General features: G+C 35.6%; 1 protein-coding gene across 1 annotated transcript in view; it reads right to left on the bottom strand.

Annotated features, from left to right (window-relative positions):
• The window catches only part of COL25A1 (collagen type XXV alpha 1 chain), a 518,595-nt gene that overhangs the window by 223,024 nt on the left and 280,035 nt on the right, over positions 1–15,536 (bottom strand). Inside the window, exon 3 of the mRNA XM_078366719.1 lies at positions 8,215–8,263. Coding sequence (XP_078222845.1) covers positions 8,215–8,263 — 49 coding nt within the window. The remainder of the gene's footprint in view (positions 1–8,214; positions 8,264–15,536) is intronic.

Genomic DNA, 15,536 nt, shown 5'->3' with positions numbered 1-15,536 from the left:
CAATTTGCACAGTCTTTGCCCCTTATTGTTGCCACTTCCAGAATTCCAAAATTCTGCCTAACCTGATACTACATCTACAGAAACAATAGCAGAGGAAGCATTTAAGCAGATTGCCACTGAACACAGCACCCTCCACAAACATGGCAGCCCAAACCACTCAATGCAGAAGACATGAAAAGACCTTAGAGAATCTATTCTATGTATGTATTCATAGTTATAGTCTTTTTTTTTCTGCTTTCTGTTCTAGAAGACAAATCTGTGTGCAGGGTCTCAAAATGAACAACCTATCTGTGACAGCCTGAGGTCATTCTATGATAATGCTATCCCCAGTCTTTCAGTGCAAATGAATTCTCTGGGCTTCCGTTTCTTTGGTTTGTTATGGTGTCTGTTCCGATGACTGAATTGATCTAGCTGTGCTGGTATTCCACACCCATACTGCCTCCTACAAGATAAATGGTTTGCTCCCTCCATCAATAATCATAATACCCTGATATTATAGAAGAAAATAACAGTTACTACACATTTAAAAGCACACTTAAGTCCAAATAGAAATTTTTAAATGTTATAATCATTGAGTAGGAATACAACAAAGGAGTAATTAAAGGAATATTTGCTGAAAAACTTCAAGAAAATTTTATACCTAGTTTTCTTAACTCAAGAGGCAAAACTCATACCTCCACACGATTTGCTTCTGTTAGATGATAATTAGATGATTTACGAGTTTGTTTTAACTGGCAGTTTAAAAGCGCACACCTAAGATGTAAGATCTACAAATAGCTAGATGCTTAATATGAACTATACCTGATGAGGATAGGATAAGATACAACAAAGATGCTTATAAAGAAGGTGGTATCATTTACACCTTATTTGCCAGAAAAACATCTTATAGAAATAAAGGGGACTTGAAGAGGGGCAGACCTGAGTTCATATTCCAGTTCTGTCTCCTGATCGATGTGCATCTTCGAGGAAGTTATTTGACTGGTCCAATCCTCAGCTTTCTCCTCTGTGAAATAGGTATAATAACTCTCTAGGTCTCAGGTATAATGTCTGAGAACTGGTATGTAAAGTGACACATGGTAGGTGGCTGCTATAAATTGTAGTTATTAGTATATCAGGAAAAGACATAATTTGACTTAAAAATCATATCATTTTTTCAGTACAAAGTAAAGGTATCAGAGGTTTTCATCTAAACATTCTACTGAGATTTCTTTTCCTAATTCATCTACCACACTGGCAGAAATAGCATTGCAAGCTTAACTTGGCCAAGTCTGCTTCATTCATCTGTCAACAACATTCTAGGGTTCAAACCAAGTTGACAATTGTTAAAGGTGGACAGGACAGAACGGGCTGCACAACAGCGTTGTATTTCACACCTCAGAGGGTTCTACACGACCAACAATAACATCATATGTCTGTCAGTCAAGCATAATTATAGGGCTTGATAGACTGATACAAATAAAACAGCCAGTTAAAAAAAGGTCTCCTGGCTCTTTTCTGGCTACAGTTACAGGACTTGCTTGATTCTGTGACCTATTAGACTGACACTTCTTTTTGGGACAAAGAGACAGAGAGACTGCACCCACTATTGACTCTGAAAAAGATCAAAACTATGTGTAAAATTTGCTCCATTTAAAAACCCTGAAGTCATTTTGTAAATTTTGATCAAACTCTCTGCTTCCTATTAAAGTATAAACTTTTTTTAAGTTATCCAAAATAGAAGGTACAATTTGACAATCACATAACACAATGGACTGACAAATCATTCTAGCAAATACAGTTGCGATATCTGAGCTAGATGCTCAAAGCATGTGCATAGAATCCATTAGAACAGTATTCCTATATGTGTTACCTTTATGAGAAAGAAAATAAAAAAAAAGTATCTGATGTTCACTTAAAAACAAGTTCATACATTATCACAAAATTAGTCTGTTGCAGCCATTTTTAGCAGAAACATCTCTGCTAGTTATATTTGTGTGTGTGTGTGTGTGTGTGTGTGTGTGTGTATAGATAATTTACTAATCAATATATGGGATCTAATTCAAGTTGTATTTCAAGTTTAAATTATAAATGATCTCAATATGCAAGAATACAAAAACTGACAAAAGAAAAACATAGTTATATATGCACATATAATTCTAGTGAAATATATCCAAGTTTTCCAAGATAGTCTACCTAAAGTTGTAAACATATGGTAGCTAAATTAAATTGTATCATTAACACTTTTTTTTTGTTTCTTTAATCTTACAATGAGATCTGCCATTATCCCCTAGGCCATCTAGTTTCTTATTAGTTAGTTTGTTTTAATGAGTGCTCAAATGTCTTTTGCACTATTGGAGCACACTTCACAATGAAGTGAAAGTGAATGACAGAAAAATACATATCAGGACACCAGGTTACATTTTCTAATCTGTCTGAACACATGAAGCCACACTATCATGGGAACTGAGGGCCAGAAGGAAGTTTGAGGAATTTATTTGATAAAGGTTCTGTGCCATGGACTGCTCACCAGAAGCAAGACTAACTTCTCAGACCAATTTGTGCTTAACTTTAGAGTACAGAATGGAGGCAAGGGCAACTGTGATTAAGATGACAATATATGCCTCGATATAGCTTACTTGCGGAGATAGTTGAATACTGTTTTAAAAGATACAAAGTAGGACAATAAATTTATCTAAACATAAAATTACAAAAACTGTCAGATTTTAGCTCAGGCAAAAGAAAGGAAAGGGAAAAATATGCAGTTGACCACATTGGTCCACTTGTATGCCAGTTCTCCTTCTCCTCTGCCTATAACAAGACCAGCCCCTTTTCATCCTTCTCCTCCTCAAACTATTCAGTGTGAACATGGTGAGGATGAAGACTCTTGGGATGATCCACTTCTACTTAATGAATACTAAATGGAATTTCTCTTTATTGTGATTTTCTAAATAACATCTTTTCTCTAGCTTATTGTAAGAATACAGTATGTAAGACACACAACATACAAAATGTGTATTAATTAACCATTTATGTTATCAGTAAGGTTTTCTGTCAACATAGGTTATTGGTAGTAAAGTTTTTTGAGAGTCAAAAGTTATCTGTGGATTTCTCACTCAGCAGAGGGGTGGTGCCTCTCACCCCCACATTGTTCAAGGGTTAACTGTACCCAAAATTAAGGTGATGTAAAAAATAGGAATAGTCCCTAGAAATTAAAATTGTCAGTAATTGGGTATTGCCTCTCAACAAACATATTGCTGGTAAATTTATCTAATTGTAATAATCCCATTGTTCATTAATATTTACTCAGATATAAACAATGTACCAGAAATTTGTTATAAAGCCACCTACTCTACAGCAAAATTTGATGGAAGGCAGATACTTTTCAGATATTATACATGGAGATTTAAAAATTGGAAGCTCAAGAGGATTTAATCATAATATATTTTATCCACAAGGAAGTCCATGACATTGGGTCTTAAGTACTATGGTAGGTCCTTGTTGTATTAGTAAAGATAGCACAATCAATGATTTTTTCTCTTTTGTACAATCAATCAATGGATTTTCATCTTGTCAAATATAAGCAACTCGAATCATCTTCTAGTCAGTATGAAAACTCATGATTATACTTTATTTCTTGGATTTGATACTATTTGCCAAACATAACTTCTTTCAAATGTACTAAAGGTGGGACAGTATCAATACCTGTTTTATAGATTAGCCATTTTGTAAATTTTTGCCGTAATTTTATTATATGTGATTGTTTTTTGGTTTTTGGATTTTTTGAGACAACGTCTCATTCTGTCTCCCAGGCTGGAGTGCAACGGCATGATCTCAGCTCACTGCAACCTCTGCCTCCTAAGTTCAAGTGATTCTCCTGCCTCAGCCTCCCTAGTAGCCAGGATTACAGGCACATGCCACCATGCCCACCTAATTTTATTTTTTATTTTTTGTATTTTTAGTAGAAACAAAGTTTCACCAGGTTGACCAGGCTAGTCTTGAACTCCTGATGTCAAGTGATCCACCTGCCTTGGCCTCCCAAAGTGCTGGGATTAAAGATGTGAGCCACTGCCATGCCCAGCCAGTATATGTGATTGGTTTAATCAAGGAATATGATTTGACCCATGGCCTGCCAAACCCATGTAACAATGACCCATGTTATAGCACAACTGTAATTCATAAGGAATGGAATAAAGTGGTAAACTAAGTCGATTTAAAATGAGACATATCTAATTGAATTTTAACTCTGCAAATCCTCTAGCTGTGCAACGTTTGGTAATTAACCTCTATGAGCCTCAGTTTCCTCACTGAACAATGGGAATGGTAAAATCAGAGGGTTGGTGTGAGAACAAAATGAAATTATACATGTAAAGTACCTAGAATATTCCTTGCCTTACATTAGGGGCTTAATACTAATTCTCTCTTACTTATATATAATAAGAAAAGGAGGAACAATTGACATCTTTATGTAGAGAATTTAGACTAACAGATGGCCTCAAGAAACTGAGAGCCATATGGTTGCCTGAATTTTCCAGGAACCAAAGAGGAAGTCTAGAACCCTGAAGAATTCCTAAGGCAGAAATGAGATTTAACTACCTCTTGACATAGCTAATGTGGATTCCACAGAAAGAAGCCTCAAACACTCTACTCCAGCCATAACCTCAGGAGTTTCCTCTGGGTAGTAGTGGTTTGTTACTTACTTAACATGAAAAGGCTTAAGTATGAAGTCAGAAAGTAAAGACTCCTAGACCTAGGGCATGCCATCTGCCTAGCATTAAGCAAGAGCTGAAAGTCAGTTACAGAAGTAAAGTCATTTCTAACATGATTAATGTTCCATCCTTGAACATGGCAGGAAGACTGCAAAAGATATTTGGAAGCCAATGCTTCCTCTGAATAAAGTAAAATACGCTAAGCCTCTCTCCCTGGACCATGCTGGCCTGTTAGATAAGTTGCCAACGTGGAGTCTGTGAACTCTGGAGCAAACTGGCTATCTGGGATGAGAAAATATCTGAAGGCCAGTGATCATCGCTACTGTAAATGCACAGTGCACAGTATAAACACTGGGGTCAGACACAGATATCCAGGATATTACTCAAAAACACATCTAGCTCAGAGCTGACAAGATAATCTGTTCCTGTGAGTGCAAAGCAGACTGGAATGCTGGAGCTATGACCTACTCAGGGAAAGAAAAAAGAAAGTGAAACTCTCCAAGGGCTCCATCTCATTCTCTTCATGCAGGCAAAACTCCAACAGACTTCAAAGGGAGTGTTGCCTAAAAAGGGAGGACTGGTCCAGGCTCACTGGGAGTATCATTTCCGTAATCATGTTGCCATCTACATTTGGTAGACTGGCAAATGCAAATATTTCAGATACAAGTTTAAACAGATGAAAAAAGAACTGTGAAATAGCTTGGAGATTTGCTTACAAAAGAAACCTCAGAATTCCAGGAAAAGCATTTAAAATCAGAAGCTTCATAAGTTATCCAAAAATCCCATGAGAGTAATTGGTGTGTGATCATATCAAAAATAAATGTTTTTCAGCATATGTGGGAGCTAAGCTATGAGGATCCCAAAGGCGATCCTTTGAGAACTCAGGGGGAAAAGGTGGGAAGCGGTGAGGGATAAAAGACTACAAATAGGGTGAAGTGTATACTGCTCAGGTGATGGGTGCACCAAATCTCACAAACCACCACTAAAGAACTCACTCATGTAACTAAATACTACCTGTTCCCCAATAACCTATAGAAATAAAAAAATTTTGAAAAAAATTTTAATGGACATATATTGCATTCTAATATATCACATGATCACAAAATTATATACTTAAAAAATAATTTCCTAAACTTAAGTGTACTCTTAAAAGGTCAGTAGCATTTTTCTGATAGACATATAGGCTATACTTTGTTTTAACAAAGTTTTGACATACGTGATCCTGATAAATGCAAACAAGCCGAAGTGCAGCAAACATACTTACAGGAGGACCTATGCAGGCGGGGTTGGGGGGCAGGTGGAGAGAGAAGAAGGAGGGAGATGAGTTAGTGAATATGCAAAATATTAAAATCAAATAAAATATTTGAGCATAATCACAGCATGATATAACAGACATGGAAGTTTTTAAAAATTCATCGATTCTTAATCTTTTCTAGGCCATGGAGGCTTTGAGACCATTTCCGAAAAATGTATAATTACACACAAAATTTTATGCAAAATTCCAAGTAATTTTTAGATTCCCTGAAGCCTGTCTATGAATTACTGAGAGGTTCATATACCTTAGTAAAGACTAATTTATAAGAGTTTAGATAAGTATGAATTATGAGAATATTTGGTAATTTATAATAGACCAGTTGTAGAGAATTGATATATAACTTCTTGAGTTTGGTAAAACAGCCAAATGAGAAATGTACCTATTATTTGTCCTTAGAATTTTTTATTCAACACTATTATAAATACATAAAAGACTAGGTCCTCATGTTTATGTAAGTTGCTTTAAAACCATCAAAACAGGCAAAGTCTAAGACAACTTTAAATATTTCACACACCATTATGCTCAATTAAAATACTAGTTCCAAGTAGCTAGGAAGTTGGAAATTGGCTTTTATTTTCTATGAAACTGTATAAGCGTAAATTTTTCACGTTTCCCCCATAATTCTCTTCCCTTTGACAATGATCAAAGATCATTTCTTTGATTATCTGACTCCACTAATGTTTTATCATTTTTTTCCTCGAAACAAATTCATAAAGTTTCCTCTGTTAGAAAACTTGGTACTTTGTAAAGGGATACCTATACAAGTTTCCAATTATTTAGATAGCTTTTTTTTTTTTTTTTTTTTTGAGGCGGAGTTTCGCTGTTGTTACCCAGGCTGGAGTGCAATGGCGTGATCTCGGCTTACCGCAACCTCTACCTCCTGGGTTCAGGCAATTCTCCCGCCTCAGCCTCCTGAGTAGCTGGGATTACAGGCACGCGCCACTGTGCCCAGCTAATTTTTTGTATTTTTAGTAGAGACGGGGTTTCACTATGTTGACCAGGATGGTCTCGGTCTCTTGACCTCGTGATTCACCCGCCTCGGCCTCTCAAAGTGCTGGGATTACAGGCGTGAGCCACCGCGCCCGGCCCTAAAGATAGCTTTTGACAACACTCTTTAAAAATAGTAAGCAACTACACTGCTCAAATTAATACATTTTCATAAACTCTTTTTACTTTTACATTTTTCTTAAAATGGAAGAGGAAACAAGACAAGAAGAAAACCACACACATCAATCTCTTATCAGCTCTTCTTGATAGGTTAAAGTGTCTACTGTTTGAACACTTACTAATTGATTATTTTAATATTGATAAATACTTAGAGAAAATATTTAAAAATAACAATTTATAGCATGCTAGACTCAAACCTTAAATTACTTTATCTTGCATGGAAGATTTAATGGCCTGATAAGACTTTATGTGGTCATTTCCAAAGAAAAGAAAAACAATTGTAAGTAAACTCATTTACACAGATCACCTCGGTTTCAAAAGAAATTTTACTTGATTTTTCTGTTTTACATTGTGGATTTGTTTTACACATAGGGATCTGGCCTGAAAGCAAGAATGTCTTGAAGTAGGTATCAGGACATTTGTTCTGTTTCAAGTTCTGCTTTGGCCAAATCACCTGACTGTTATGGGCCTCCATTTCCTCAACTACAAAATGAAAATTCTGGATTGATTACTGAGACTCCTGTCATCACTGAAATTCCATGATTGTACAAGAAGATTGAAAGATTCCCAAATTTTGAAAAGAATAAGAGTAAAAGCATGACAAAATTGTGCCAATTGGATAAAATAGTAATACGGCTTTCTAAAACATGTGCCCTAGTGTCCCAAGGCAGATGGTTTTGCAAAGGACCTGCATTTACCGACCACCTACATAGACAAAAACATGGGTGATGCTATGACACTGTGTGCATCTGAGAAGTCCTCCATTATATACACAAAGGACAGACTTAGCTTGATCCAGTAAATAAGCCCAAAATGGGTACCAATTGTTCCTAAGCTGCAATTAACAATACTTTGCAAACCTCTCCTTTTTATAGTTTGATAGAAATGAGAAGATTAAAAATTAAAAAAAACACTAGTTCTAGCAGAGAAGAGTTAAATAAACACACACTCAGAACCTCCAGCAAGACAATATTATCATTAATTAGGAAGAACAGATGCCGGAACTTAACCAGAACATGAGTGACATAGAGCAGCTGAAAGAGAGACTTACCAGATTCTCCTCTTCGGCCTCTCTTACCTCGTTTCCCTGGAGGGCCTGAAATACAAAGGATAATTTTTTGAGTGTAGTTTAACTTTTTTCCTCATTCTAAAATTGCCAGTATATACTTTCAATATATTTCCTCATTATTTTTAACAACTAACTTCAAGAAAGGGATCAGATATTTGTAAAGGTTGGTATTATGTTTCAGCAAAACTCTGAAGCTTCGTTTAATTATAAAAGCTACTCTAGACACATGATCATCTAGTGTTACTTAAGAACACTAATAATTCAGAATTTTTGTTCATCCTGCTTTGATATCAATAAATAAAGGGTTTGCTAAGAAAATTGGTAGTGTTGAGCTTTATGTTTGTTGGGAATATTTCTTTTCAGTATATTAAGTACGAATTAATAGTTTAAAAGTACTAAATCCAAATGATTTATAGTTTCTTTTCAGTCAAGTTCATCATAATTTTCGGAAAATGTTTAGTTAGCAGTTAGTTAAATGTATATATTAGTAATGGAAAATAATCTTAAAAAATATTTATATTTCATTAAATGTAAATATATTGGAATTTCACTGATCAACAACCACCTGAATAATATCACAACCTTTTTAATCAGGCAGTGTTTAGGTAGTAATCATAGGCCTGATTTTTCTACAAGGGCAAGTTCATTATTGTTATTCAGTAAATAGCATTTATGATGATCCCATTTTAAAACCAGAGAAAAAAACTTGTTTTCTTTTTTTTTTTTAGTAAGTTACCAATAAAGACCACCAAGCTAGTATGCATCAGACTTAGCACAAGATTCTAGACGTTCATGGCTTTCAAGCCATTATTCTCAATTATATAATTTCTGTCCTCATTTCCTTGGGCAGGAGTAGCCTTGCACTGAATTATGGTTCAGGCAAATAGAAGAGAATAATTAACCCACAATGAGAATTGAGGTCTTATAATATTTGCCAGGAGAAGAAGGCCAAGGAAAATACAGAACTGCCTGATTTTAAAGAATGAGCTGCTAAATAGGACTGATGACTTCCAAACCCTACAAAGTTCAAGACACAAGCAGCACAGGCCTTAGTATCCAGGAGACTTTCAATGTGATCCTGAGCTACCGGCTCCCACATGGAAACACTATCATGAGAAATAAAAACATCAGTGGGGCAGTTAGTTTCCTCCCAAACGCTCACACAGAATAAGTCTGACCATCTGTGTTTTGTAAGAGGTTAAAAAACAATTGAGCAATAAAACCAATAGAAAATATTAGGAAAAATCTGAAATTTCTTTCTATATTCTAGAATAAAGGAATGTTTTCATCATATACAAGTATCTTGGCCAGATTGGGAACAGTAGAAGAATCGCATAAATTAGTAAATAAACCCAGAGAACCCTAAACGTTATGAAAAATATAAAGTTATACACCTGTTCAAACACACACACACACACACACACACGGACATAATCTAATATATAAAACTTCCTTAAGACTAAGAATTATATTTTTTTCTAGTACAACAGCACCTAAACTAAGAACTATTTAGCAACCACTATATCCTCATAATGTCTTTGGTTCACATGGTAGGACCATTGCAAGCCATTTGAATTTTCCAAAACGGAATATGGTAGTCCTATAATTGAACTTACATTTCAAGTGGCATGTAAAAATAATTCACCCTAACCATGTGGAAGGAGAAACTTAGGAATATTCAAAGATAAACATTAGGAAATACCAGAGGGAAATTATAATGGAAAGTACTTTGACTGATTGTTGTCTTACCTACAACAAAGGTGCCAGAAAGGCCCAGCCCTGATTTTTACAACATGTCTTAGAAGACTCTAATTATTACTTATTTCTTGGGAATTAGCTTACTTGCCATGCTCCCCCTGAAGAATGTGCTTTTCAAACAGATTTCATCAAATAAAAACAATAGATTGCACAAATGTTAAGAAATACATAAATTTTTATTTAACAGAGAGAAGATTATGAAAAAATGATTAAAGAAGCACTCACATCTTTTGAAGAAATCAAAAAACAAAATATGAATATTTCTGAACATATGTGGATTAAATATTCAATCAGGTTTAAAGAAATGAATCAAATACTGTGGAAAATCCGCTTGTCATATTGAGAATTGAAGAACAAAATGCAAACAAACTGAAATGGCATTTGGCAAGACAGATCTCTATTGAATACAGCAGGGTTTCACAAAGAATGTCATAACATTTGACAGAGAAAATGAATTTAAACTAGGATATGAGAAGATGGAATCTAAACTCTAATGAATTTACAAAGAAAATACTGGATTTAAGAAAACCAGGTTATAATTATTGTTGGAATCAGGGAGCATTATGCTAAGCTTGGTGTACTGATAAATTATACAAAACTCTCAGAAAGGCCTAGGTAAAGATCTTACTTACAAAGAGAATAATCTGATGTTTGAAGAACTTTACTGTATAGATAAGATAATTTGATCTTGCTTCTGAACTTAAAGACAAAAAGAATAATAAAAATGAAATGGATGAGATGAATTTGGCAATGGACAGCTGGCAGAACAGAATGAGAAAATAAATAATCAGAAAAGAGAAATCTGACAAAACTAATGTTAACAATGGTCATAAGAGGTAGCGGCCATTCCCATTCCAAACTGAATGACGAATTGTCAGCCAGACATGAGCTGTATGAACACATACAGAAACTGGAATACGGATTTCATTCACTAAACTTGGCCAGATCTTTGCAACAGGAATTCTCAGTGAATTCTATCAGCAGAAAGACATAACTCTGCAAAAGAAACTGGTTCAAGAATATGAATGGGAAGAGAAAAAAACAGAAGCTATCAACAACAGAAAACTTACAAGCAGAAAATTCATTCTATGAAGAATGAATTACAGAAAACAGAAAGAGATGACAAAACCAGATTGCTCTTCAGGATTAGAACATTCAGGACAACTGGTACTGTTCATGCTGCAGAAAGAGTTCTTGCTAACTTTCAAAAATAGATGCAAGCTATTAGCCTGAGCTAGAACTAGTAAAAATTCAGCATCATAGAAATTCTTTAAAAACCAGTATCTATAAACCCAACTTCAGATAGACCCAGTTCATCAAATAACAAAGGAAAGCCTCCTAAACCACGGCAGTTCTTTCGGCCCACGACTAATATTGTTTGAATGCATTATTCCTCACTAATGATGTACCTACTTGATAAGGCTCTTCTCTAAAGTTAGATATGTACCTAGAAGGAAATATATGCCAGACTACGGGCCCTCATGTGGTTGAGAGAGTGGGTGGTTACTGGAAGTAGCTGGAATACAATTTCCTGAATCAGGTGAATTACCAAAACCTGTCAATTCTACCCCTGTAATGGATCTTTTCACTCTTCTCCACTCCTAAGAGTGTAATACTTCAAGGCTGAGTTTAAACGTAATCTTTCTTGGTACTCTGTGAAGATATTTTTTCACAGGGATTTTGTCTTTGAGAATATTTTTACCTTTTATAAACATTTACAATAAACACACAGGAAGCATTTAGAGAAGAGTCTCAATATTCATCATTGGTTGAGTGTTTTGTTTTGACCTCTTGCTTTCTATTTCAACACGCATTTCTGGCTGTGTCTGCTCTTGGAGAGCAGGTATCATGTGGATAAAAAGCAAAGGGAAGGTTCACGCCCTGGGTGATTGTGCTTAAGTGTGTTGTCATAAACACCTGAGAATAGGGAAAAAGTAGCTATCTCATTACAAGAATGGCTTAATGCTCACCACTGACACACATCATCAGTACTGAATGGAGGAGGTAATTAACAAATATAAAGACACATACTAGGTGTTCAATAACTATTAGCTCCCTCTTTTGTTTTCTTTATATTTTCTTTTTACTTAGTCCATAGTGATTCTATCTGAGAATTTGATAAAAGTTGACTATGTATGTGAACAAGATTGCAAGAGATTAATATCACCTTATTCAGAGGCAATTTAATATACTAAAGAGAACATGGAACAGAGTTAAACCTATGGATTTTTCACTACTGCGTGAATTGAGCTGACTTTCAACTAATCTTTTTGATTTTAATCTGCTATCTGATAAATAATATTCATTCTGCCCCATTTATATGGTTATTGTTAGGATGAAACTGTAAAGTACTCTTATATTATACTATAAACAAGTGTTTCCTTCATTTTTCATTCATTTTAGAAGCTTATAAACATTTCCGTGCTATATTACTGTCATATTCATCAATAAAAATAGTAAGATTTCTAAACATAGTAAGATTCCTAAAACAGTAGGATTCTGACACATCCTAATAAAAAGCTGAAACTTAGAAGTTTCATCCCCAGAGGCATAGGGAACTTAAAGTACATTAGAGAAAATATCATAAAATACCTCAAATGATAGAAAATATTTCAAAAATACTCTCATGCAGTTTTGGAGGCAGAAAATGGAGCTGTTACAGCAAAGGAAAGGGCAGGAAACTGAACTTGTGGTCAGGGAGGGACAGAGTGAGGATGAAGCAGTTTGCAGATGGAGCAGCCATCTTGACAGACGCATGCTGGGGTAGAGAAGTCTGAAAGAGAAATGTGTGCAAACCCAGGATGCTCCCCCACCCCAAACAGTCCCTGAACAGGTCACCAACAGCTGCAGCTGGCTCTTGGGAGGGAAGAACCTGTCTGGGTATAGAGGAGACAGCAGATCATCCTTTCTGAACCAACCTCCCCAATCCTCCAGCTATATTCAGAGACTAAACCAGGTTTACCTTCAGGTCCTCTGGATTAACCTTACAAGCAGGCACAGATTAATTTCAGCGCTCTCCCCAAAGTCCTACCACCTGTTTGCTTGCTTAATGCCTGGAATTCCTTCAAGATGGACCAAAGCTCTTCATTCCACAATTAGAAGTAAAGGCTTAAATGGCAATGCCTGGTAGAAGTAGAACACTAACTAAAATGTATTCTCTCCATGCTCATAAAATGTCTGCACTACAACAGACCCAGGAGATCATATAAGCCAAAGGTTTTTATGCTCTGCTTGGAACCTGGACCATCAGAGCAGCTCCAGTTTGCCATACTGAATTGCAACCATTTAAAGTAAAGCCTCCATGGCTAAAACAAGTTTATAAATGACTCACATTTCTCTGCAAATGTAAGACTGAGGCCAGGAGAGGTGAAACAACCTACCCACAGTCCCACACAGCAGATTCCGGCTTCCTGATTCCAAACCAAGAGTTCTGTGGCTCGGCACACTGCCTGTCAGTTTTGAATTCACATTCCACAGACAGAGGCTGGACACAAGTAGCCCGAACTTTCCAAAGAGCTTTATTTTGTCAATGGCCCACCTTGTATTTTTCCAACATAGCTACTTAGACAGATGTACTTTTCATCCTTGTGACAGTCTTCCACTAGACTGTAAGGTCGTGAAAGAAATAATTCTCTTGTTCATCCTCATATCTCCAGCAGCAGGCATGAGGCTGACCAACTCGAAAAACTTTAAAGGAGCACTGGCTGTGAGCTATTTGATGCACACCAACATTATTTCATACTATTAATGGCAAAACCCACAATTACTTTTGCACCAACCTAATACATTTTCAGAAGAAATGATTTTTTTTATTCAGAAGATTCATTTCCCAAGATTTTCTCAATCAGCATGTACTCCACTATATATAACACAGGGTTGCTTGTTTTAAATATTTCTTGTGTGTGTATTTTTGTTACAAATTTCCTCAAGTTTTAATATCTGTGCAAAGTCAGTTTATAAAAGAAAGTTAATCATAATAAATAATAGGAAATAGTTTAAGCTTATAATAGCCAAGTTCCTTAACTCTCACTATGGAGTGTTATTCAGATATATAGTAATAATTTCAAAGATAATGAGTTCAATTGAAAATTTGGAAAAGTCCTTCTCCCTTATTTTTAACAATACAAAAGATACATTAATGTTTGAGGAACTATTTTCTTACATATTATTAAACTAATAAATGTATTTAAATTAATAGTTTGCTAGTAAGATTTTCACTGTATTTTAGCTATAGACAACAGAAATGAAGTTGCCAAATTTTTATTTGTATAACCTAACCAGATAGTATCATACTTTTAATAAAGCTATAAATATTTATAATATACTGTTTCCCTAAAGTAAGTAATTAGATTTGCAAAATTAAATCAAATGAAAATACCAAATATTTATTTTTATGAATAGTCCTTTCATAAATATGCTTATTTGCAAGATTTTATGCCAAGGAATTTATGATAATTCTACCTAAAGTTATAAAACATAAAGAATATGCAGAAACTATATTCACTGAATTAAGATAAAAGATAATAAAGCCCATAGAATATACAAAAAGATTTAAAAAATAACTCTTTTAAGTGGCTAATAAAATGTGGGTGCATTATCAGTATATACATTAGACCACCGAAAGCCAACTGAGAGGATATGTATGTCTGTACTGGTAAATCATTCCATTATAAAGACACATGCACACGTATGTTCATTGCAGCACTGTTTACAATAGCAAAGTCCTGGAACCAACCCAAATGCCGATCAATGATAGACTTGGCAAGGAAAATGTGGCATATATACATCACAGAATACTATGCAGCAATAAAAAATGATGAGTTCATATACTTTGTAGGGACATGGATGAATCTGGAAACCATCATTCTCAGCAAACTGACACAAGAACACAAAATCAAACACCGCATGTTCTCACTCATAGTTGGGTGTTGAATAATGAGAACACATGGACACAGGGAGAAAAGCATCATACACTGGGGTCTGTTGTGGGGGTACTAGGGGAAGGACAGCAGGCAGTAGGGAGTTGGGGAGGGATAACATGGGGAGAAATGCCAGATATAGGTGACGGGGGGATGGAGGCAGCAAAACACATTGCCATGTAGGTACCTATGCAACTATCCTGCATGATCTGCACAGGTACCTCAGAACCTAAAGTGCAATAAAAAATATATATGTATATAATAAATAAATGAAAATAAAATAAAATAAATGTAAAATGTAATATTCCTTGGTGTAGTAGCCAGTGCTTTAGAAGAAAACGGGCTAGTTATTCCAGAATATACTTCTAATTAGGAGAATTTTTTTTGTTTGACACAGTCTTAATCTGTCACTGAGGCTGGAGTGCAGTGAACAGCTCACTGTAACCTCAAACTCCTGGGCTCAAGCAATCCTCCTATCTCAGCCTCCCAAATAGCTTGGACTACAGGCTCACCACCATGCCCAGCTAAGTTTTTTACTTTTTGTAGAGACAAGGTCTCACTATATTGCAGAGGCTGGTCTCAAATTCCTGGCCTCAAGCAATCCTCCTGCCTTGGACTCCCAA

This window comes from Callithrix jacchus, chromosome 3 (genome assembly GCF_049354715.1).
Source record: "Callithrix jacchus isolate 240 chromosome 3, calJac240_pri, whole genome shotgun sequence".
Taxonomy (NCBI): Eukaryota; Metazoa; Chordata; class Mammalia; order Primates; family Cebidae; genus Callithrix; species Callithrix jacchus.
Note: the sequence above shows the minus strand (reverse complement) of the source record. Positions and strands in the feature narration are given on the sequence as shown.